General features: G+C 35.9%; 1 protein-coding gene and 1 pseudogene across 2 annotated transcripts; one reads left to right on the top strand and one right to left on the bottom strand.

Annotated features, from left to right (window-relative positions):
* Nucleotides 1-4,136: 4,136 nt before the first annotated feature.
* On the bottom strand, nt 4,137-23,513 carry ABHD10 (abhydrolase domain containing 10, depalmitoylase). 2 transcript variants are annotated; one of them, XM_021007168.2, is made up of 5 exons: nt 23,183-23,513; nt 19,463-19,646; nt 8,564-8,675; nt 7,842-7,979; nt 4,137-5,212 (listed from the first exon to the last, which is right to left on the bottom strand). In XM_021007168.2, the coding sequence occupies exons 1-5, from the start codon at nt 23,313-23,315 to the stop codon at nt 4,949-4,951; spliced, it is 831 nt and encodes a 276-aa protein (XP_020862827.1). In that variant the 5' UTR covers nt 23,316-23,513; the 3' UTR covers nt 4,137-4,948. The 2 variants fall into 2 exon arrangements, with proteins under 2 accessions (XP_020862827.1, XP_020862826.1); XM_021007167.2 differs by having other exon boundaries at nt 4,137-5,290; nt 23,183-23,510.
* LOC144454225 (large ribosomal subunit protein eL30 pseudogene) lies at nt 17,812-18,180 on the top strand (annotated as a pseudogene).
* Nucleotides 23,514-24,359: the final 846 nt, after the last annotated feature.

Here is a 24,359-nt window from a genome sequence, read left to right as displayed (position 1 = left end):
CTGTTCACTGTAACAGACTGATTCCTCATTGCTGCCCTCCAAAGAAGCCCCTCATGTCTTCTTTATGGTTCTCTGTCTCTCTGTCACTCTAAGTCTGTTACTCTCTCTCTCTTTCCCTCATTCATAGTCTTGGTGTCATCCTTGTCCCATCTCTCTCCCCCATACCCATATTCAATCAGTTGCAGTCTTACCAGTTCTATCTCTATAGCATTTGCTGAAATCATTCCCTTTTCTCCACTCACACAGTTAGCACCCTGATTTAGCCTCTCATCACAGGTACTAATTAAAAGCCTCCTGATTGATCTCCTTGCTTCCATTCTCTACTCTTTCCAGCCCATCCTCCACATATGTGCCAAAGTAATTTTGTTAAGGCACAGATCTGACCATGTCACTGTCAAGCCCCTTCTCAGAAATTCAGTGCCTCCTTATTACCTCAAGGATAATCTAGGATGAGGATTGAGACAATCCTGAGCTTCCTCAAGGTTTGACTCAGATACAATTCAGGATTTTTCCTTTAAGAAGACATTTTTACCAGAAGAAAGAATAAATTAATATTTAAACACATTTGTCCATCTTTAAAAATAGATAAATGTTGAAGGTTAAAATACCTATTGTAAGGGAATGTTGGCCATTTCTAATCTTACCATCACCTTTACAATAAATAATACAATTTACAATAAAAAATGGGTCTATTTCCGAAGATGATTAGGGAAAAAGAACCTATATGTTCTAAAATGTTTATAGCAGCTCTCTTTGTGGTAGAAAAGAACTGGAAATTGCAGGGATACACATCAATTGGGGAAGGGCTTAACAAGTTGTAGTATATGATTGTGATGGAAGATGACTGTACTCTAAGTAATGATGAGCTCAATGATTTTAGAAAAATACGGAAAGACTTGCAAGAAGTAACGAAGAGTGAAATGAGCAGAACCAAGAGAACATTATATACAGTAACAGCAATATTGTTTTAAGAATGACTTTGAGCTTATAAATTATTTTGACAAATACCCAAATTAACTACAAAGGAAATATGAAGAAAGATTCTATCTGTAGCCAGAGAAAGAACTGATAAACAGAATTATAGTATAGAATAATCTCTCATATACATACCTATCTGTGTCTAATGGTAGCCATCTCTAGAGTGGGGAGAGGGAAGAATAAAAAGAAAAAAAAATTTACGCGATAATTTTGTATTTGAAAGGAACAGCAAATTGTGCACAGATTTGCAGCTTCATGTGCAATCATCTTTTTTATTGTACTATGTTATGGAAATGTTCATTTTATTCTATAAATTAAAAATAAAATACTTTTTAAAAAAAGTAAGATTCAGTTTAATGGATGTGAATGCAATTCTAGTGATTTGCTTTCTTCAATGCTTTTTTAATAACAAGAACGTTATTTTTCTTTATTTCATTTTTCATTATATTTTAATGACTTCTTGGTACTACTCATTCTTACTGCTGATATAAAGATTTCCGTGGTTCAGCCCCAACTTAATTAGGAGGCTCTGTCAGACATGAGAACTATTAGTTCTGGGTCAGGCTGAGATGAATAAACAAAAACCCCTTCTTACCTTATAGCACACACAATTTAAAATGCCTATTACTGAACTTATAAAATTAAAAATTACTAATTAAATTTTAAAAATTACTATGCTTTAATGCCCACTAAAATTATAATTTGATTCTGCAGAATCCAGAATCTCTAAGCTAGAAGACATGTCAGAGGCTACTAAATAAAACATGTATGTTAGCAGAAAATTCCTTCCACATGATTTCTGAGGAGTGGTCATTTAGTCATTACTTGAAAACCTCCAGTGATGGGGAACTCATTGCCTACCAGTGTTGACAATTCCATTCTGGGAGAGCTCTAATTGTGAAGTCCAATCATTTTAAATTTTATAGATGAAGACACTGAGGCTCAAGGAGCTTGAGTGATTTTTCCAAGGTTAACATAGTATCAGAGACAGATTCTGTAACCCAGCTCCTCTGACTCCAGAGCAAGTGCTTTTCCAGTTCTGCCCTCGAAGAAAAAAGAGCAAGCCTGTGTCTCCATCAGAGTACTTCAAATTCCTGGAGACAGCTCTCATATCCACTTCCCTTCCCAGTCATTATCTTCTCCATCCAGATTATTCTTTGAGCAATCTACAGCTTGTTAATGTCCTTCCTGAAACGTGATACCAAGAACTGAACACAATATTCCAGATGTGGTCTATGGTCAAATAGAGGAGTGGGGATACAAATATGAAGAATGAAACAATCCTTACTTTTAAGGAACTTGCATCCTAACAAGTACATATACAGAATAAATAAGTATATACTTATATGAGAATATATATATATATATATACATATATAAGAATAAGTATATACTTATATAAGAATATATATGTATACTTATATAAGAATAAATAAGTATATACTTATGTAAGAATATATACACATATATAGGAATAAGTATATACTTACATAAGAATATATATATATATATACTTATATAAGAATAAATAAGTATATACAGAATAAATAAGTTAAATATAAGGTAGTTTAAGAGGAAGCCCACAGGACAAGCTTCACTTGTGGGATACTTGAACTATATCTTAAAGAAAGAGGGTGATTCCAGAAAGCAGAAATGAGGAAATTAATTATAGACACGGAGTGTAAGGGACACAGCAATGGAAAGGCACAGAGATGGAAGACCCTGTGTTACGTCTGAGGTAGAAGCCAAATTGACTGTGCAAAGTGGAATAATATACAATGCAGCTGGAAAGGTAGAGTGGTCAGGTTGAGAAGGGCTTCAAAAGCTAAACAATTTACATCTTGTACTGGAGGCGATGGGGAGTCACTGGAGTTTAACGAGGGGAGAGACACAAACAGATCTGCATTTAAGAGAAAGCACTAAGGGAGCAATGTACAGGATGCACTAGAGTAAGGAAATGAGATGAGGAGACCAATTAAGAGGTCACTGAAATAATCGAGGTAAGAGAAGATGGGGACATGAACTAAGGTGGTAGCTCTGAAAGTAGAGAGATGGGGTCAAAAGCAAGAGATTTTTTAAAGAGGTAGAAATGGTAACCGTTTGGATATCTGAAGTAAGGGACAGTGAAAAATCAAGGCTAATGCAAAGGTTATGAATCTTGGAGACTTAAAGGATGGTAGGGTCTTCAATAGAAATGGAAAAGTTTGAAGGAGGGGTAGGTTTAAGGGGAAAAAAAGCTGTTATATTTTGGAAATTTTTCATCTAAATTTTGATTTAGTAAAACTTAATTCAAAATTTTAAAATTTTAATAGGTCTCCAGAATATCTGGCTTGACATGTCCAATACATAATTGATGATGCAGAATTGAAGCTCAGGGGACAGAGGCTGGGAGAGACGAGATATACAGATCTGGGGGTCACCTAAACAGAGACAATTAAATCCATGGGAACTCTTTGCTTGTTTCCTCAACTGTTAAATGGGAATAATAACACCTATCACCCAGGGTTATAAAGATCAAATGAGATATTTGTAAAATTCTTAGCCAAGTGCCCGACATATAGTAGATGATATATAAATGCTAGTTATTATTAATTAGGTTACCATGAAAGGTAGTGTAAAGAGAAGGCCCAGGACAGTCTTGGAGAACACCCAGTTACATAAACAAAGTGGACAATAATTCAGGACCCTATGCTAAGTTAATGAAATCTAAAATATTAGTTTTCTTCTGCCATGTTTCCCCCTGCTAACTCACTGAATTTGCAGTCTATTATAGCCTTCTCCCAGCCCCCCAGGTCTTTCTAACTGAACTACATGGATCTACTCTATTCTGCACATCTGAGGTAATTTTTTTTAAACCCACATCAAAGACCTGAAAATTTAGTCAAGATAAATGTAGCCTTATATTTGCTTCATTTGTCATTGCTGACATAGCAAGACATTTCCTCCAAGTCACCAAATGCTTATTAATATCTGCAAGATAGAAGAGATACAAAGACAAAAAACAAACAGTTTTATCTTTCAAGTTTTACAGACAAGCTTGCTGATGTGGAGGTGATGCAGGATTCTTGAAGGCCATATATCATTAAAGGGTAAGCTCTGGCAGATCCTATGCTAAGGCTGAAAGTTCTCCATTCCTGTATAGCAATAAATCAGCCAAATTAAGTGTGGCAAGGTTTATTCAAAGAGTTGGCCATTAGATACTGAACTCTTTAATTTTAAGAATTCATGAAAGCATGGAGGGATTAAAATGTGTGTCAGTCCAAAAGTACTAACAGTCCAAAAGAAATAACAGATCCTTGAACTTTGAAGTAAGCTTAAATATAACTTCTAAATAAAATAAAGTTGATAAACAATACCTCTTTCATATTATTATGAAGGTACTTGGGAATAATTTTCTGACAACCTTAATTTAAAATATTCTACAGTATCTATGAATAATATACTTTATAAAAGCAACAACCTTTTACATTATGAACTTTATTATAATCAGACTTTTTCAAGTTTTAATTTTACTGAACAATTCTTGTTCATTTTGTGAATTTGCATATTTGAGCAAAAAACTATTACAATTATTGCACAAATCTTCATATTTAATGGTCCTAAACGGAAAAACTAAGCTTTATTTTACAATTCAAGAAGCATTAACCAAATAAAACACTTGGCACAATCAACACATTTTCTTAGAAAAAAATAGTGTAGGGAACATTGTAATGAAAAAAGTCTAGGATGGAAGAGAAAAAGATTTCCAGCAACCTATAGTTTTTCACAATATCTACCATCTGTGCAAATGTAGCATTAAGAAAATTGTCATACAGTATTTACAATATGGAGGTAAGAGAAAAAACTTAAAGCCCAGTACTTTTCATTTGTCACCCCTTACAGCCTTCCTGATTCACTAGTCTGTCATTTCAATTAAAAACAGGGTTTTGGTCGGCCACACAATAAAGTGTATATCTGTGCCACCATAAACTCAATTTGAGGTGGTAAGCTTATCAATTAAATCATCAATGGTATACACAAGAAGTTTGATGTCCTCTTTCTCCTTCATTCGATGATCACCATTTTTACGAAGGATGACATCTATATCTGAGCTGATCACTTGGTCAGCAATCTGCATGGAAGTTTGCCATGGAATGACCTCATCTTTCATGCCATGGAGCAATCTTATAGGGCACGTCACAGGGATAGGGCCGTTTAACAAGCAGTGCAAATTTGCCTCTTTAATGAAACTGTACTGAAAGATATAAAATCCATCGTCACTGTATTTTGTTGGCACCTTCCACGTACCTTTCACTTCTATATCTTTTTTTGCCTGTTGGGAAAAGTCAAGACTTTAAAATATGCATTTATGTTCACATGCCATTGTTACAAACTTTAAAGACTGAGAGAAAAGAAAAAAACCCACAAAAATATCACTGCTTTAGTATTTTAAATTCAAATATTGTGTGATTGCACCCTAATTTAAGAATAAAAGAACAGGGGCAGCTCGGTGGTGCAGTGGATAGAGCTTTGGCCCTGGAGTCAGGAGGACCTGAGTTCAAATCCAGCCTCAAACACTTAACACTCACATAGCTGTGTGACTCTGGGCAAGTCACTTAACCCCAATTGCCTCACCAAAAATAAAAAGAATAAAAGAACAGAGAGCAAAATGAAACTTAAAATCAAATAGTAGTTGTATACAGTGAAAAGTTCAGGAAAAAATCTGCTCAATTTCAAAACACGTACATCTCACTATGTAGAGGGGACATAAAGAAGGAATAAAATGGAGTCCCCATCTTCAAGGAGCTGATACTTCATTAGGGGAATAAGATATGTATTCAAATAGTTATAATAATACAAAGCAGGATGGGCCCAAGAATATTGGGAAAAGCACTGCTTCTAGCCCAATGCCCTCAGCTATCATCCTAGGAAGATGTGGAGATGCAGTATGGTCACTACCCCTACAGGTGTTACAGCAACAACTCCTGAAGACCCAGAATAAAAAGTTCTTACAATCAAAGTCCGTGATACTGTTAAAGAGCTCAACATCAGAAGCTGATATGATTTCATTAGTGAGAATGAAATTAATGTGATTTTTTTTTTGAGAGGTAATTAGGGTTAAGAGACTTGCCCAGGGTCACACAGCTAGTGTCAAGTGTCTGGTCTGAGACTGGATTTGAACTCAGGTCCTCCTGACTCCAGGGCCAGTGCTCTATCCACTGCACCACTTAGCTGCCCCTGGGAATGACATTAATGAAGAACTGAAATCTGCTTCAATATTTCCCCTGAGAATGATGGAACTTTTCCATCTGACCTGCAGCTGAAACCTTCCGTATGTTTTGTCACCCCCATTAAAATGAGCTCCTTAGGGCAGCTAGGTGGTGCAGTGGATAGAGCTCCAGCCCTGGAATCAGGAGGACGTAAGGTCAAATCCAGCCTCAGACACATAACACTCACTAGCTGTATGACTCTGGACAAGTAACTTAACCCCACTGCCTCACCAAAACAAATAAATAAAATAAAATGAGCTCCTTGTTTTTGCTTAGCATAGTGCTTCACAAATAGCAAGCATTTAATAAATGTTTTATTCACTTTCTTATCAAACACCTATTATATGACAGGCAGGCATTATGCATATACAACATATGTACTTATGTTATTTTGATTAGTGTATTAAATCTCAAGTTGAAATTATTACTATGGTTTCTACTTTCCCTAATTCTAAGCATTTTTAAAGATATTAACAAGAGGATCATGTAAATTAAATAATAGGAAAAAACACATTAATACCCCCCAAAACATAAAGGAAATAAACATTAACCTATATGTCTACTTTCTTATCTTTAGAAAATCTTTAAAAATGATTTGTATGAATACTGCAAATATTATAGATAAAAAAATATTAGAAGAAGAGACAGGCTTTGGAAGATTATTCTCTACAGCAGATGATATTTTTGTAGTCACAACTGATGCGGCCATCCAACTGAACAAAAAATGAGTATTAATTAGGTAACTTATGGTATATGGGCCAGTGATTGAGACCTGAGAAAAATACTGATGATACCACTTTCACCTTTTGTTTTCTCTCTCATATCTTTTCTTCTCTTTGGATCTTCTTATACAAAAATAAAAAGTAGTGTATTTAAGCACAAGCGAGGCTGCTGACCTTTGGCTTAAAAGGAAAATATTGCCACTTGCTACCTCACATTTAGGGCAGAATTTCTCATTTGCCTGGCTCAGAGTTGTAAAACTATGTAGACCTCTAATCCCCATTTTGTTTTTATTACTGTAGCTTGTAGCATCCTCAAACAGATGTCTTTAGAACAATATATGAGAGGTTTATCAACTTCTGTTATTTCAGACACTTTATCTCTGCCACAAATTTGTCTAAGTATTAAACTAGGCCAATTTAGCATCACAAGCATTGAGATAAGAAGTGGAAAAAAGGAACCAAATGAATGTTTAAACAACAAGCAAGGATTAAATCAAAAGAACAAAAATGGACAGGTGCAAAAGATCACAAAAGATGTGGGCAAAATAAAGTACTGTGATTAGTAAAGAAAGAGACATACCATGGAAGCAATTTGAGAAAGTGACCATGTGGCTCAAGACAAAATCTAAGACAAAGGCTTTGAAAAAATAAGAAAAAAAAATGAAGTGGACCTTGAAGTAAAAGGCTGCAATAGCCAAGAGACTGTTCATGAGGAAGCAAAGACAAGCATGAGAGGGACTTGAAAAATGTAGAAAAGTTAGAAGAAAGGAAGTACACAGTCTTAATAAGCATGCTTTTAGAACTACACCTCCCTCTTTCTCTCTGCATATATACATATATATATATATGTCTATACAGACACACACACACACACATACACATATTTACTTACCTCAACAGAAAGTTGATTAAATTTTGTTACTATGCTATCTGCTGCTGTAGCTATGCCAATGAGAGCTGCTACCTTTTTTGGGCGTGCAATCGCAGCGTGAAGCATTAACCAGGCACCCATGCTAGATCCAACCAATATCTAGAAATGAAATATTTATGTTAAAAATAAGATATTGAAATCCACAAAATTAACACTTTACATGATTGTCACTGATTTTAAACTATAGGCCTCTGATATATTTGGGAGGATATACAGTTGAAGAATTAACTCCTTAAGTGGTTGAAAAGTAGCAGGACAAAGAGGAAGTAGTGAGTCCTGGAACCTGACTCTCAATATGACTTCAAAATTTACTCCTGTCATCATCAGACTCATAGTTTCTCTGAATCTCAGTTCTCTCATCTGTAAATCTAAGATAATGATACTAAGTAGTACCTACCTTAACAGGCTAATGTGAGGTTCAAATAAGGTAATACATGCAAAGTGATTTGTAAAATTGAAAAGTATTATGTAAACATGAGCTATTATTATTACAATACAAAGTTACTGCATGAAAAAAAAATTTTAAAGGAAAAAAAACAAGTTTAGCAATAAAAGAAAACTGCAGCAATAAAATTTTTTAAAGCCAAGCAGCAAAATTTTGCATTTTGCCTCTTCCACGTTTAGAGCATATACCAAGAATCTGATTTACTATCTGATGTCAATACTTAATCATATAAAATAACCTGAGGTCCTTCTGCTATGTCATCAATTATAGAGAGAATATCTTTCCTCCATTTCCCCACTGTACAGTCTTCAAACTTGCCTTCTGAATTTCCACATCCTGATAAATCAAACCTGTAAAATAATACAACGTGTAAACAGGATTTTCTATTACTTTGATTACCAAAAAGCATAGATAACATTTTCTCCCCCACTCCCAATACTCTACAATGCAAGTACAAAGGGAATTTGATAGTAATATGCAAAGATACATAACATTTGAGATGTTTAAAAAAAAAATTCTTAACTAAACCAAGTAAAACAATACTTAGAACAGTAAAATATTTACTTTATCCTGACAACAGCTAAAACAGGTTTTTTTTCCTTCTCAAAATAGGCAGCCTAAACAAATCTCCAGTTAAAAAAACCCAATAAACCAGTGAAATAAATGCTCAGAAATGAAATGTGTGGAAAAGGGACAGGGCTTTTTCTCCCACAAACACCTGATAAGATACTGAGTTCTGTAAACCAAGGGTATATAAAATGCTCAAGTAATGTATTTACATACTCCTTTAACTGCTTAGATGTGTAAAAACTAGGAATTCTTAAGATTCCATATGTATTATAGATCATTCTAATTGCCATACAATGAGGACAAGAAGTATAGAAGGGCTTAAGAACTATTACCTATTTATTTGTTTGTTTATTTTCTTATTTATTTATTTATTGCAAAAGAGAGAAAGGTTTACTGACTTCCTTGTTTGTGGATTTCTTGTTCACTTCACCTATGGGGTGCTAGGGTGGAGGTAGTGGTGGGGTTTGTGGAGTTTGAGTATACACACATATACACATGCATATACACGTGTGTTTATGTGCATGTGTATGTGTGCTTCTGTGTTCCTATTTAGACTATAAAACAGAATGGAAGAGATGCTGACATTCATTTATTCCTATCTTAGTATATATTTTGCTCAAGTAAAAAAAAAAATAAAAGATTTATCTATTCATAACAGCAGAAATAAGGAATTCTGGCTTACTTGCTCAAACAAGTACAAAAGTTTTAAAGTAGAAAATAAGAATCTGATTCCAATAAAAGTTAAGCATCAGAAAAAAGCATATATATTAGACACTTTAGTTTATAAAGTGAGATTGATTAGTCAGAATTCTGTACAACAAATGTTGCATTACATCTCTTTTGGGGCCTTCCTTCTCCCTCCAGTTCATTTATTAAATGTGAGTCCTTTATTGGCTTCAAACTCACTAAGGCTACAACCAAACTCATCATCTTCCTCCAAAGTCTCTCATTCTCTAAATGGTACCATTATTCTCCCAGTAACAGAGGCTGGAAATTTTAGTCATTTTTGGACTCTCTCTCTAGCTATTCATGGGCAGTTACTAGGTTACACAGAATCTAGTCCTTAAATGATCAGAGGTATGTATGTGGGGAGAACAGGAACCCAAAAGAAATCATACATTTGTAGTATTATGCATACATAATATGAACTAAGAATATAAATTTTCCCATTTATATTTCATAACCCTTGAGGAATGACTTATTAAATATAAACAAGAGAAATAATATTCTCCAGGAGTCAAAATGCTATTTTACCATCCTTAACTATATATGGAAATAAGTTTTTTAATAAATAGAGCTGAGGAAAAACTGAGAGGGTAGGTTAACCTATATAATTTTATGTGGAAATATTTATAAATTTGCATGTAAATTGCTTTCCATAAGTTGACCTATTAAAGTCATTATTAATAGTAGATTATTGGTGTTGGGGACAACTAGCCTGGGTAAAAAGTTTAAGCAAGATACATCACAGCAGCAAGAAAACACCTGGTTCCTAATAATTATTAGGCAGAAAAACTAAAATATATGTTCATAAAAATGTTAAAGTCATAAAAAATGTTAAAGGTCAGTGTTTTATGTTTAAAAATACATCTATGTATTTTGTATTTCCATCAAAATGTCTGAATTGGGTTTTGGTCACCTGAAGGGTAATTAATCCAAAAATTCACTTAGGCATAATGTCTTACCATGCTAGATAAAGGAGTTGTTTATGAATTACCTTACATTCCTTGAATTATATAAAATGATTAGGTGGAAGGGAAATGGCCCAAGAAGATATTTGAACATCAATGAGAAGGCAGCCTAAAATTAAAAAAATTCCAGTGGATAATCAAGAGTTTACCTTCCTTTGGTATTACAAATAGGTCTTTAAGGCTATTATTGGCTGTTGTGCATTTTGCTTTCTAGGATAGGATTTTGTTTTCTAGGACAGTCCATTCTTTTTATGGACCATCCATGGTGAGCAAAATATAATTACACTACTTGGGGCTGTAGCTAATGCTGCATATTTATGATTTAATTGGGAGATAGTATCAAAATACAACCAGTGTATACAAATAATAGTCAGTTTCTAACTATTTGTACCAAAGATCTTGAAGACTATGCTGAATAATGGTCAAGAATATCCTCCTCCATTTTGAAGAGCTTATCCTAGGAAGCAAGGTCATAGAGGTCTGATTCTGGCTTAGATAGTATCCCCAGTTGGAAGGGATACAAATCTCTTAGATGCTACCTGATAACATGCAAATTTACAACTTGGAGGCTGAATAACCATGGAACCAACAGGAGACATATACAAACATGGAGACCCAAACTATGGAGTTACTAAAATAACTAAAATGGTCAAAACTAGATTGGTTTAGTAAAGGCAGAGAATCCAATCTTATACAATTTTTAAGGATGTTAGGGCTATATAATAGTAGAAAAAGGTGTAAGCAAAATTCAAAGAACAGGATAATGTCAAGTTAATGTGACCGGGATCTTGAAGTATGTGATTAGAATATTTCAATGTATAATTAGTTATATTGGCAGAGGAGGACCAAGAAAGTTACACATAATTTGAACAGTTAACAACTTTTGGCTGCTTAGTGTCTAGAATAAGACCTAATTTTGAATAGTCAGAGAATGAATTACTACAAATAAATGAATTTAAAAAAAAACCAAATGAATCAGCCCTTTAACAGCAGAAACCTTTTAAGTGATTTTAATAGAACTCGTTGCAAAATTTCTCATTACCTATTTGACCTAGAAAGTAAAGTATGTCGAACAGAATTTGGCTTTTTCGTGATTACTCAGAGTCATCAATGTGAAACAGCATGGGAATATGTACTGAACCAAGAATTATTCTGACTTGCTTTCTTGCAAAATTTCCTGATAAGAGGCAGATAAGCAAAAGAATGCTTTCTCATGAAGAATCAAATGGATACAGTGGGATGTTCTTTAGTTAAGACTGTCCTTGTTACAAAATTAACTGTTGAATCAAAGGTCAAGGTAGACTTCTGTGGAGGGGAAGGACTCCCTCTCTTCCTCCTTTCCTTCATATTCCATTTATTCTCATACTCTAGAAGAAAAAAATCTCTTCTTCCGAGTGTTTCTTGGTGTCTTTCTACTTGTCAGTAACATTCAATATATTACTGCTATGTCTATATCTAGCATTTCCTTGTCTTTTTAACCCATGCCTTTAGCTCAACACTATTTGTTGTTGGAAAACAAAAGATGAGTAGACCTCAGCATTTCAAGAATTTGTACAAGAATGTACACTGGAGAGTCCTTACTTACCCAAAACTTACAAATTATTTTTCATCATTAGAAAACAAGTCTGCAAGAAACACAGGGCACAATTGTTCCCAAGGCTCTTAGAATGTTTCATGTATCAATTCCAGGTACAAACATTAAAATTACATTTTTCACATAATGAAACTGAATTGCAAGTCCTACTTGATAGACCAACTTTCCCCTGACATACTCCAAATGACATTTCACATAGTTAACACTTTGGTTAATAGGCTGAACCAAAGAAGTAACACACCAGCAAACAGGAAAGACGCTAACTAGCCCTGTAAGTATTTTTGTGAGCTCTATAATTTTAACAAAACAACAGCTTTGCTAACACCTCATATGAGGCAAAGGCTCTGAAACGTTCATCAAAAAAAAACACAAAACAAAAAAACATGATGAAACTAATCAGAAAAAAAAATTCAGTGTAATCTATGCATTAGGCTTGTACTCCTTAAGATATAAATATGACATCTCTGAAAGTTTCGGGGGATACTTTTATTTCTAAGTATCAAAGGCTTTATTTTACAGGACTCTGTAACCTAGTACATGCAAGGATAGTCCCAATCCACCTGATTCTGTGTAAATCTGGGTACACTTGATTGACAAGTACCTGTTAGAATTGAATTTGGCAAGCACTAATAAAACAGGCCATTATCATCATTACCTTAAAATTATTTTCCTCATTTGGTGTGGTATAGTAGAAAGAGCAATGGACTTGGAGAAAGAAAACCTGAGTTGAAATTCTGATTCTAGGACTTAGACTATGGCAAGTCATTTAACTTCTCTGGACTGTCTTCTCAGCAGTAAAATGAGGGGGTCGCCCAAATAAAATTCCTTCCAGCCCAATATCAAAGATCTCTAACATAACACTTGACAAAACTATAGCCACCCACGAGAGAATACACATTGTCAATCAACTCCATGTTCTTTATAAAAAACGTGCTTTTACGATTAAAAAAATCTATCAGCAAGTAGAACACTATGGTACATGATAAATTCACACTAGCCTAGACATAAGGGACATTCTGATCTTCTCATTGAGAAATACTAAGATCACCTTAAATTTAACTTCATGTGTATTCTTACTATGCTCAAATCATCATCTATCCAGAGAACAGGCCAGGCATCCTTCCTTGGCCTCCATTCAACATTTTTGAACAGTTACTGAATGCAAGGCAACAGTGCTAGCCCATAATTTTGAGAAGCTCATACACTAGTTCCATATTAATCAATCATGGAGCATTTTATTGGTATTTATTTTATTTTATTACTGTAAGTCCAACACTGTGCCAGATACTAGCGATGAAAATGTGAATTTGTCCCTAAACTCCAGGAGTATACAATTTAGCTAAGGGAGACAACTTTCACAAATACAGGCAGGTACAAATTAGATACAAGATGATTTGGGGAAGGGATCTGCATTAGGGGGATCAGGGAAGACCATGTAAAATATGGTGCTTGAATTGAGTGTTGAAGGAAACTATAAATTTTGAGAAGCAAACAGAGTACTGTGTATGAGCAACAGCAATATGATATCAAAGAAAGCATCTTCTCATGCTTACCCTTTTCAAGTCATGTATAGGTTTTTAAGTCCTTTTTGAAAATATGCTTTTCCTTTGCTTTTAATTAGAAGTCTGTAACCTATATCAAGAGGGAGGTGGGTGGAGCTTAAAGAACACAGCTAATCCTTCCTGTGTATTTACTATGGTACAAGCTATATCTTTCTGTATTATGAGTTGGACATAGCTGTAAAAGACTGCTATGAACTGATATGTTTGCAGTAATACCAATGCTTGAAATAAAGTGATAACCTCAGAGGCTACTGAAGTTGAGTATAATTTAGATTAACATTTACATAAGATTTTTAAAAAGCTTTTCCATAAACAAATAAATTCTGATAGAAGAGAAAGTATAGTACGGAGGAGAAAAAAAAACTTGCATTAAATTATCCTTTACAAATGCTTGATATCTGTGATATCTAGGGAATCAATACAAACATATAGGACCAAAAGACATTTCCCTATAAATTAGTGTTCAAAGAATGTAACCAGTTTTCAAACTTTAAATGATTATTTGAAAATGAATCAATACAAACATATAGGACCAAAAGACATTTCCCTATAAATTAGTGTTCAAAGAATGTAACCAGTTTTCAAACTTTAAATGATTATTTGAAAATGTTCCAAATCACGAATGTTAAGATAAACATACATTAAAAGAACTCTGAAGTTTTACTTCACTCATAAGATTATTTTGACCCACTAGTCCCAATGAGGTGAAAGAAATCAAAGTCCAATCTAGACTAAAATACTCATAACATTACTTTTATGGTAGCAAACAACTGGTCACAAAGTGGCTGCTCGCCTATCTGGGAACAGCTGAACAAACTGTGGTATATGAATATAACAAAATATTATTGTGCAATAAGAAACAACAAATATGAGGGGTGCAGAGAAACCAGGCAAGATATGTATGAGCTAGCAGAAAGAACACTGGTTTGCAAGTCAGAGCACCCAGATTCAAAAAATGAAAGAATTGGATTAGGTAACTTCTGAGGTTCCTTCCAGTGCTAGATCTAGGATCTCATGAAGCAGACTGAAATATGCAGAACCCGAAGAATCTATACAATGTATCTGAAAAGATGCCTAAAAGGAAGCTAAGCCTCTGAGAAACAGAAAAACCAATAATGGTTCCAGAGGACTGAGAGTGACACATCCTTCCTTTCTTTCAGCAAAGAAGTCAGGTATTTTGGGCAGCACTGCTCATGCTGCAGACATAGTCACTGTACTGGGGTTTTTGCTTAACTTTTGGGGGATGGTGGTGGGGGGAGAGACTCCAAGACATAATTCTGACATAATAAACAAAGGGCACCAATAAAATGTATTTTTAAAAACAGCAGATTCGTTCACAATGTAAATCTTTTGCATACAATTGCTTATCGATGATTAAAACTATGGAATGAGGAATGTAGAGATAAATGAACAAAACATAATTATAAAAAATGCATATAATCTATAAACACTCGACTATCACAAGCTTTACAGCTTTTCCTTTGCCAACTATTATATTTTATGTTGTCCTATAAGACAGTATCAGTGAACATATATATTCAGAACTTAAATAACAGGACTGCAGAAATATTAACTTTTGACTCAGTCTTCATCAGTGATATTCTAACCACAGACATGATGACAAAAATCTGAGGCAATGAATAAATCAGGAAATAAATTTGCTGTCCTTGCCCCTTTCCTTCTATTGCTTTGCTCTCTTACTCAACAACTTATTCAAATCTGACTCATTCTTTAAGGTCTCTCCATCAAGGCTCTTCTATAAAATCTCCATTCCCGACTTCATTCCTTAGCTCTCTGCTCTTCCTTGTAAATAATCAAGCACTTACCTGGAGTACTCAACAGAGGTAGAAGGGAATTTCCAGATCATACATTATATATAACATCCCTACCCCCTTTCCAGGGTTGTGGAAATTGAGGTCTAGAAAGGTTATGTAATTTGCCAGAGGTCACACAACTAGTTGGTAGTAAGGCTATACATAAAAACCCTGGTATCTTCTCAAATGAGTGCTCTTCCTTTTATACCTCTTTTATAATTCCTCCTGGAGTACTTATTCACATATTACATATAGATACAGAGCAATCTCTGTATCCTGATTCCACTTTACAGGAATATATTTATCGGAATATCATGGTTTTAGAGCTGAAAGGGACCTCAAAGATCAACCAGATGGGGAACCTGTGGCATCAAGGCCCTATGTGGCCCTCTGGATCCTCCAGTTTGGCCCTCTGACTGAATCCAAACTTCACAGAACAAATCTGTAGGCTTCCCACCCCTGATTCTAGTTTAACTCCCTCATTTTATAAATTAGATTCCTGACAGCCGGAGAGGTAAAGTAACTTGCCCAAGGTCAACGAGCCACTAAGTGTCAGAGCCAAGATTTGAATCTAGGTCATCTGATTGCAAACTGAGCCCTCTTAACTACTACCTTCAATTGTAATGTAAGCTTTTCAAATACAGATACCATGTTTCATAAATATATTTCTTGCAGTCTTAGTATTACATAGATTCTCATAAAAGATATAGGTCTTGAGAATATGTTTTAAAATAGTCTGAAATGAGTTTTTAAACTCAGAAATATAACATTTTCAAAATTAATTTCATAAAAGAAGCCAGATTAATATAATTCTCTCAATTTAACTAGTTTCTAAAATAACTTGTTCTGATTATCAAAACAATCAAACGAAATAAAAGATTCTGACAGCTACATATCTGCCAGTTTTTATACATATGTATGAATGTGAGTGTGTATGTGTGTGTATATATATATATAAATATCTATCTATCTATATCTGTGGTTATTTGTGTCAGATAATATGTACCTAACATTTTCCAAAATGATTATGTGAATGCTAGCTAAATTTGCCCCCAAGAAATTTCTGGCATAGCAGGTTTTAGATTACTATTTCTTTAATATGTGAATAACTCTGATGCCTGCACAATAACTAAATTGCTTACCTAAAACAGCGCCAAAATGAGAGATCACTAAATGTAACCACTCTTTCTTAGTATGATCTCATCCATTCTTCTGATTTCAATTACTACTCCTACATAGATGACTCAAATCTATATATTTTCACAACCTCTCCTCAGTCCTCTAGTTCTATATTTCCATCTCCCTACATCTAAATTGCATCACATATATTTAAATGCAACATGTTCAAAACTTAAGTATTCATAATGTCACCACTCTTTTCCTAATCACTCAGGTTTATAAGTTCAGACACTTCCCCAAACACTGCCTCGCTGATGGCAGGAATTTTATCTTTTTTTCTTCCTTTGTATACCAAGTGCCTAGAACACAGTAGGTGCCTAATAACTGTTGTTGAAGTCCTTCCAATTTTACCTGAAACTCTCTCATAACCATATACTCCTCTCCAATTCTACTGAAATCACCACAGCTCAGACACTCATTTTCTCATGCAGGCTATCACAATGTCCTAGCCATCTTCTTGCTTCTAGTCCATTTCCTTTTCAGTCCAATCATCAGGGTTCTGTCTTAAAAAAATAATCTTCCTAATGCACTGCTCTCTGACAATGTCATTCTTCTATTCCAAAACCTTCAATGGTTCTCCAATGCTTACTATACCAAGGGTAATTTCCTGACCCTAGCCTTCAAGCCCCGGTCTGGCTCCAACTAACTTTCTTGTACTACTATTCCCTTCAAATTAAGGCCATTATTTTTTCCTCATTTCCCACTGCCAAGCCTTTGCTGACAAAACTTCCTTGGCTTTGAACAGATTCCTTCTCTCTTACCACGTTCAAACCCCTTTCACCCCTTCCAAACACCCTGCACCTCCTTCCCAATATCTGTCTCCTGAAGTAGCTCTTTCTAACCAGGCCCAATTCAAGGCCTACATTCCCAATGTAGCTTTCCCTCCCCAACCTTCCCTCCACCCCCAGAACTGATCTTCCCCCCAAAATTCCTCATATCATTTTGACTGAATTGAACCACAGTTATCTATCTCATTCTCCTTTGTTTTAAGAGTTATTTATTTAGTCTTTCTCGCTTCCTGGCCATCTTGGTGGCAAGTCTCTGGCTGAGTGTATTCCCGCACTGCAGGCAGCAAGATGGTGGCCGCAAAGAAGATGAAAAAGTCACTGGAGTCCATCAACTCAAGGCTTCAGCTGGTCATGAAAAGTGGCAAATACGTGCTAGGCTACAAACAGACCCTGAAAACGATCAAACAAGGCAAAGCCAAATTGGTCATCGTAGCCAATAATTGCCCAGCCTTGAGGAAATCAGAGACTGAATATTATGCTATGTTGGCCAAAACTGGTGTACACCACTACAGTGGCAATAACATTGAATTGGGTACAGCATGTGGGAAGTACTACAAAGTATGTACACTGGCTATCACTGACCCAGGTGATTTTGATATCATCAGAAGCATGCCAGAACAGACTAGTGAAACTAAACTGTACAAAAGCATTCTTTAATAAACTGGCCAAAACTTGTTTAAAAAAAAAAGTCATTTATTTATATATTTTCCATTCAATTATAAACTACTCAAGGACACGGCCTATGGCACTAAATATTCAATGTGCTATTTCCACTTGAATGGAATCTCACATATTTACTTACATTTCTGTTAGTATACAGAAGTCTTCCCCAAATTGAATTACTTGGATGAATGGGTTAATCATTTAGAAAGCCAGGGAAAAGTATCATTAAGTAAAAGTAGCTTTGAAAAAACAGCACCTTGAGCTAGCCTAAAATAATATGGTCAAATTAAGAATAATTATAATTGATAAGAATCACATTATATCTATTGTTCATATGTAAATGGCACTTCTAAAGTGCTTAATAGATTTATTCTCCAGTAAATTAAATATTCTTTTTGTACTATTAACTTACTTGGCACAATGTCCTTTTAAAAATTATATTTATCCTAAGAAGTTACAGAACTATGCATATACTTTGACCCACTACTAGGTCTACATCCCAAAGAGATCAAAAAAAGAGAAAAAGGACTTATATTTATAAAAATATCTATAGAACTCTTTTTGTAGAAGCAAGAATTAGAAAATCTTGGGCATCAGAGGATGCCTAGCAAGTGCGAAATACTGAACAAGTTATGATATGTGAATGTAATGAAATACTATTGTGTTATAATAAATTATGAAAGGATGGTTTCAGAAGAACCTGGGAAGACTTATGTGAATTGATAACAAAATGAACAGAACCAGAAGAACAATCTGTATAATAACATCAACACTATAAAGATAATCAACTTTGCAAGACTTAGCAACTCTAATCAATACAATGACCAACCAGGACTCCAAAGGACTCATTATAAAACATGCTAACCACCTCCTGTCAGAGAGGTAGACTCAAAGAGTGAAGATTGTGACATTTTTTATGGACATGGCCAATGCAGGAACTTGTTTTACTTTATTACACATGTTTGTAGCAAAGGTTTCATTTTTTTCTTCTTTCTCAATGAAAGGGAGAACAAAAAGGAAGGAGAGTCTTGGTTAACTGAAAAAAAAAATTAAATCATATCTATCATAATCTTTACCCAAATCACTGGAATTCCAAATTGGCAGGGTGAAAATTATGTAAAATCACTGTATCCTAAATCCACAACATAAAAGTTATACTAACAACATGTTATAATAACAACATAAAAAGGCTGGTTATCCTTATTCTGGTTAGTTATAACTAAATAGCCATCATTATCCTATATAGTAGCAGTGTATTCTCTGAAATGTTTCCTACCTTATACAGGCATGGCCTAGAGATTTGCAAAACTCTTCAATTGCCATTGCTTTTGTCCCATTCATATTAGAAAGATATCCTGGGATGAAAATAACACCTGGGGTTTTGCCTTTTAACTTCTTATAAGCCAGATTTGGAAGGTCTCGTCGATTAAGGAAAGAAAGATTTGTCTTCCACCTGCAAACTAAAAAACAAAAACAAAAACAAACCACATTGAAATATCTCCTTTACCTTGTACAAACATCACTTTACTAGGAATACCTCAAAATATTTTCAAAACTGATAAACATAACTCCTGTTTTGTGCCACACATTCCATGAAACATCAAATAGTTCATTTTGGTTAGAATAAAGAATAATACAAAGTGAGGGCAATAAGAGGTATATTTGAAAAGAGCCAGAATACAGATGACCTAAATGTTAGTCTGCATTAATTTGTATTTTATCTGCTCAGTAAATGGGAATAAATTAAGGATTCTGAGCAAGGAGTTATTGACTAAAGCTATGCATTAATCTGACAATACTACATAAAATGTGTTGCAGTTGGTAAAGAGGTAGGAAACCAAACAGGCCAAGAAAGTGCAACAGTCTAGGTGAAAGGCAATGACAGTCTGAGCTACAGTGCTGGTGAACCAAACCAGAGTGTGAAATTTGTTGTTCCTAGTCAAAAGGGTTTGACAACTCAATGGATGTACAGAGTGTGGAAGAGGAAAATCAAGGATTAACAGCTAGATGGTGCAGCAGACAGAGAGGAAGTATTCCTTAAGTCAGGAAGATTCATCTTCAAGTATTCAAATCTGGCCTCATATTCTTTTATTTATTTATTTTTTTAAATTAATTTATTTTGAATTATCAACAATCACTTCCATAAGCTTTTGAGTTTTAAATTTTTCTCCCTCTTCCTCCCCACTTCCCTCCCCTAGATGGCGTGCAATCTGATATAGGCTATACATACACGTTCCTATTAAACATATTTTCACATTAGTGATGTTGTAAGAAAGAATCAGAACCAATAGGAGGAACCACCAGAAAGAGGAAACAAAATACAACAGAAGGAAAAAAATAGCAACTATTATGCTTCGATCTGCATTCAAACTCCATAGTTCTTTCTTCTTTGTGGATAGCATTTTCCATCATGAGGCCTCTGGAGATGTCTTAGATCCTTGTATTGCTGAGAAGGGCTAAGTTTATCAGTATTAGTCATCGCACAACATGGCTATTATTGTGTACAACATTCTCCTGCTTCTACTCACTTCACTCAGCATCAGACCAAAAAGTCTTTCCAGGTTTTTCTGAAGTCAGCCTGTTCATCATTTCTCACAGCACAATAGTATTCCATTACATTCATACACCACAACTTGTTCAGTTATTTCCCCAATTAATGGGCATCCTCTCAATTTCTAATTCTTTGCCACCACAAAAAAAACTGCTATAAATATCTGTGTACACATGGGTCTTTTTCCCATTTGTATGATTTCTTTGGGATTCAGACCTAGAAGTGGTATTGCTGGGTCAAAGGGTATGCCCATTTTTATAGCCCTTTGGACATAGTTCCAAATTGCTCTCCAGAATGGTTGGATCAATTCACAACTCCACCAACAATGCATTAGCCTTCCAATTTTCCCACATTTCTCCAACATTTGTCATTTTCCTGTTCTGTCACATTAGCCAAGCTGATAGGTGTGATGTGGTACCTCAGAGTTGTTTTGATTTGCATTTCTCTAACAAATAGTGATTTTGAACATTTTTTCATATGACTACAGATGGCTTTAATTTCTTCATCTGAGAACTGCTGGCCTCATATTCTTACTGTCTGTGTGACCAGGGGAATGTAACTTAACCCTGTTTGCCTCAGTTTCCTCATATGTAAAATGATCTGGAGAACAAAATGGCAACCTATTCCAGTGTCTTTGCCAAGAAAACCCTAAAAGGAGTCTCAATGAGTTGGACAAGTCTGAAAACAACTGAACAATGAAGAATAACATCAAATTTTCAAGGTGACAATAGTGCTATTAATAGAAAAAGGGAAGGAAGGAGATTTGGGAAAGAAATTATTTCAGTTTTAGTTTTAGACATGCTGAGTTTGAGCTATGGAAGGACACGTAGGTAGAAAATAAGTTCATATATCTTAGAGGGCAAAGGGCCCTTAGAGGTTATCTAATTAAATTTCCTCATTTTACATATGAGGAGACTGAGATGCAAAGAAGTCAAAAGACTTGCCTGACGTCACAAAAGTAGTAATCATCAGGGGCAGGATGTGAACCCAAATTCTGTAACTCCAAGTTCAGTGCTCTTTCTCTTGTACCACAGTAGGTAATTGGAAATGTGATTGTGGACCTCAGGAGAGATGTCAAAACTGAAAACATGGATTTGGAAATCAACTCCACTGTAAGCTTTAAGAAGATGGCCTACATTTTCTCTTTTTTGTTCTTCAACAGCATCTAATTCAGTATTCAGACACAAAAGAACTTTTGTTGAATGAGTGTCAGTAAAATTTCTCTGGCAATATTAAAAACTGTCTTTGATCTACAAACACTGGTTAAAGATAGGTAATCTTTTATCATGAAACAATTCTTTTCATACTATTCACAAAATTAAAAAGATTTGTGAAATCCATTCAATTCAAAAAACATTTATTAAGTGTTTTTAGTATATGCAAGATATGTGAGTGAGAACAAGAGTGGGGAACCTGGTTCCCCATTGCTGGTCCTAGAGAATATAAAAAAAACAAAAACCCTAAAAACTTAACTATGCTTGCTCATAACGATCTTATATTCTTAGAAAAAATATAACATGTATACAGTATAAAGCAAAACAAAGCAGTCTTAATAGGATGAGAATGCTAACAACTAGTAAGATTAGGAAAAGATCTCTAACAGGTGGTGACACCTAAGCAAGGTAGAGAAAAGGAAGGTGTACAATCCAGACATAAGGACCAATTTATGATTTTTAATACAGAAACTGATACCTTGGGGAAACTAATTCAAATAAATGCTAACATGCTTTGGTTGTTATCAAAGATATCAAAGCATAACATTTGTAAATTTATTTACAAAATATAGGCAATTACAATAGGAAGGTTTAAAAAAAATCTCCCAACATATCCAAGAGTTTGGACTTAATCTAAAAAAAGAAAATTAAGGTCAAGTTGACTGACACCTGGATCCCAGGTTATGAACTGGCTCTAACAGCAGAGCATCAAACTCAACATAAATAACCTGAATAAATTTGCGCGCAGAACATAACGAAAGAAACACCTTTCTCAATTTAAAAACAAAAGGCAGGACACCGAACCTGGGGATCCCAAAACTACTTGACCACTGCTCCAACCAATATTCCCCTCCCTCTCTTCCTTCCTTCTTTCTTTCTGCCAGATTTGAGAAAAAAAAAATTGAAACCTATGGTGCTGAAAAATATGCTAGGACTGTGTGTCTGTGTCCGAGTATGGAACGGTGCTGGGGATTTAAATGTGAACAAGACGCAGAGGGGAAACCCCAGAAATGAAGAGGGAGGGGAAACAGAAAGGGGGGGAGGGGGAGCAGACAGGGAGGGCCGGGAGGGGGAGCAGGGAGGGAGGGGAGTGGAGGGAGAGAGGGGAGCGGAGGGAGAGAGGGGAGTGGAGGGAGGAGGGGAAGCGGAAGGGCCGCTGATACCAAAGGAGGCTCAGATGCGGGTCAGGCCCAGGAAGAGCATGGCGGCCGCTGCTCCTCCGGACACTGACCTGGCAGCCTCTGTGGCGTTCTCTCGATCTTTCGGGAGAGCAACGCCGTGGGGCCGAAAGAGAGAGCGGCAAAGTCCCAACTCTTCCGCCGCACCAAGGCTGCAGCAGGCACCAGCGACCAGGTTCCCGCCATCTTCACTGCAGCCCAGCCCCCTCCCCGCGCCTGCGCCCTTTGATCCCCGCGTACCGCGCAGGGGGAGGGGGCGGGGGAGCGTCCTCGTGGTCGCCTCTGGGTCTCTACGTGAGACCCCTCTCCTCTCCCGGGCTCTGCCGGAGCGCTCCGCCCCTCCCACTCCCCGAGGAACTGATTACCAGGGCGACCTCCGACCCCGGAAGTCCTGGGTTCAAATTGGGACTACTACACTGAAGGCTGTGTGACCCTGGGCAACTCGCTAGAAGGCGCTTCCTCTCCGGGGTGTTCCCGTATAAATCACTGGCCAAATTACTTTCAAATTTGCATGGACCATCAGGAGAGTGTGTGTGTGTGTGTGTCTGTATGGCTGTATATCTCAGTATATGTGTGTTCGTGTATGTGAGAGGGGAAATATGAGTGGAACATTGTGTGTGTGTGTCTGTGTGTGTGTATGTGAGAGGCTTGGAATGCCATGTATGTGTCAGTATTTATGTGTGTCTTTCTATGTGTGTATATGTATCTGTATGTGTGTGGAGGGGAGACAAAATAACAGTGAATAAAAGCAAAGAGATCTGACCTGGGAAATCAGTATGAGGCGGGATTGTCCGGCAGGAGATAAGAGGGCCTTAAGTCCAAAGCTAAGAAGTTTGGGCTGCGTTCTATGGTCAGTGGGTTGGCATTGAGCTCCTATTGAGTTTTTGACCAGGGAAAAAAGTCAAAGTGGTACATTAGGAAGGTTCTTTAGCAACTCCTCAATCAGGTCTTCCAAACCTTTTTTTTTTGTTTTCTAAAACTCCCAACTCTTACTTCTGTCTCTAGGCAAATACCTTGTCTTCAGCTCTACAGATAAGATTGAAGTCATTTGATTGGGAGCCTCCTCTAGAACATTAAATCTACTCCCTCTTCCCTCTTGTTCTTTTTGTTTTCAAAGAATAAGGTGGCCCTTCTCTTCACTGATAATAATCCCCCCACACACACACACGGACTTACTTGTACCCTTATTCTTCTTGCTCCATCATTGCACCTCTGACACCTAACAATGCA

This window comes from Phascolarctos cinereus, unplaced genomic scaffold (genome assembly GCF_003287225.1).
Source record: "Phascolarctos cinereus isolate Bilbo 61053 unplaced genomic scaffold, phaCin_HiC Scaffold_726;HRSCAF=1367, whole genome shotgun sequence".
Lineage (NCBI taxonomy): Eukaryota > Metazoa > Chordata > Mammalia > Diprotodontia > Phascolarctidae > Phascolarctos > Phascolarctos cinereus.
Note: the sequence above shows the minus strand (reverse complement) of the source record. Positions and strands in the feature narration are given on the sequence as shown.

Coding starts and splice junctions, on each gene's coding strand:
- ABHD10 (XM_021007167.2), bottom strand. CDS start 23,315: ATGGCGGGAACCTGGTCGCTGGTGCCTGCTGCAGCCTTGGTGCGGCGG. Junction 8,676..19,462: donor CTAGGCCATGCCTGTATAAG/GTAGGAAACATT, acceptor ATTATTTTACAG/GTTTGATTTATCAGGATGTG. Junction 5,291..7,841: donor TTAATCAACTTTCTGTTGAG/GTAAGTAAATAT, acceptor TTTTCCCAACAG/GCAAAAAAAGATATAGAAGT.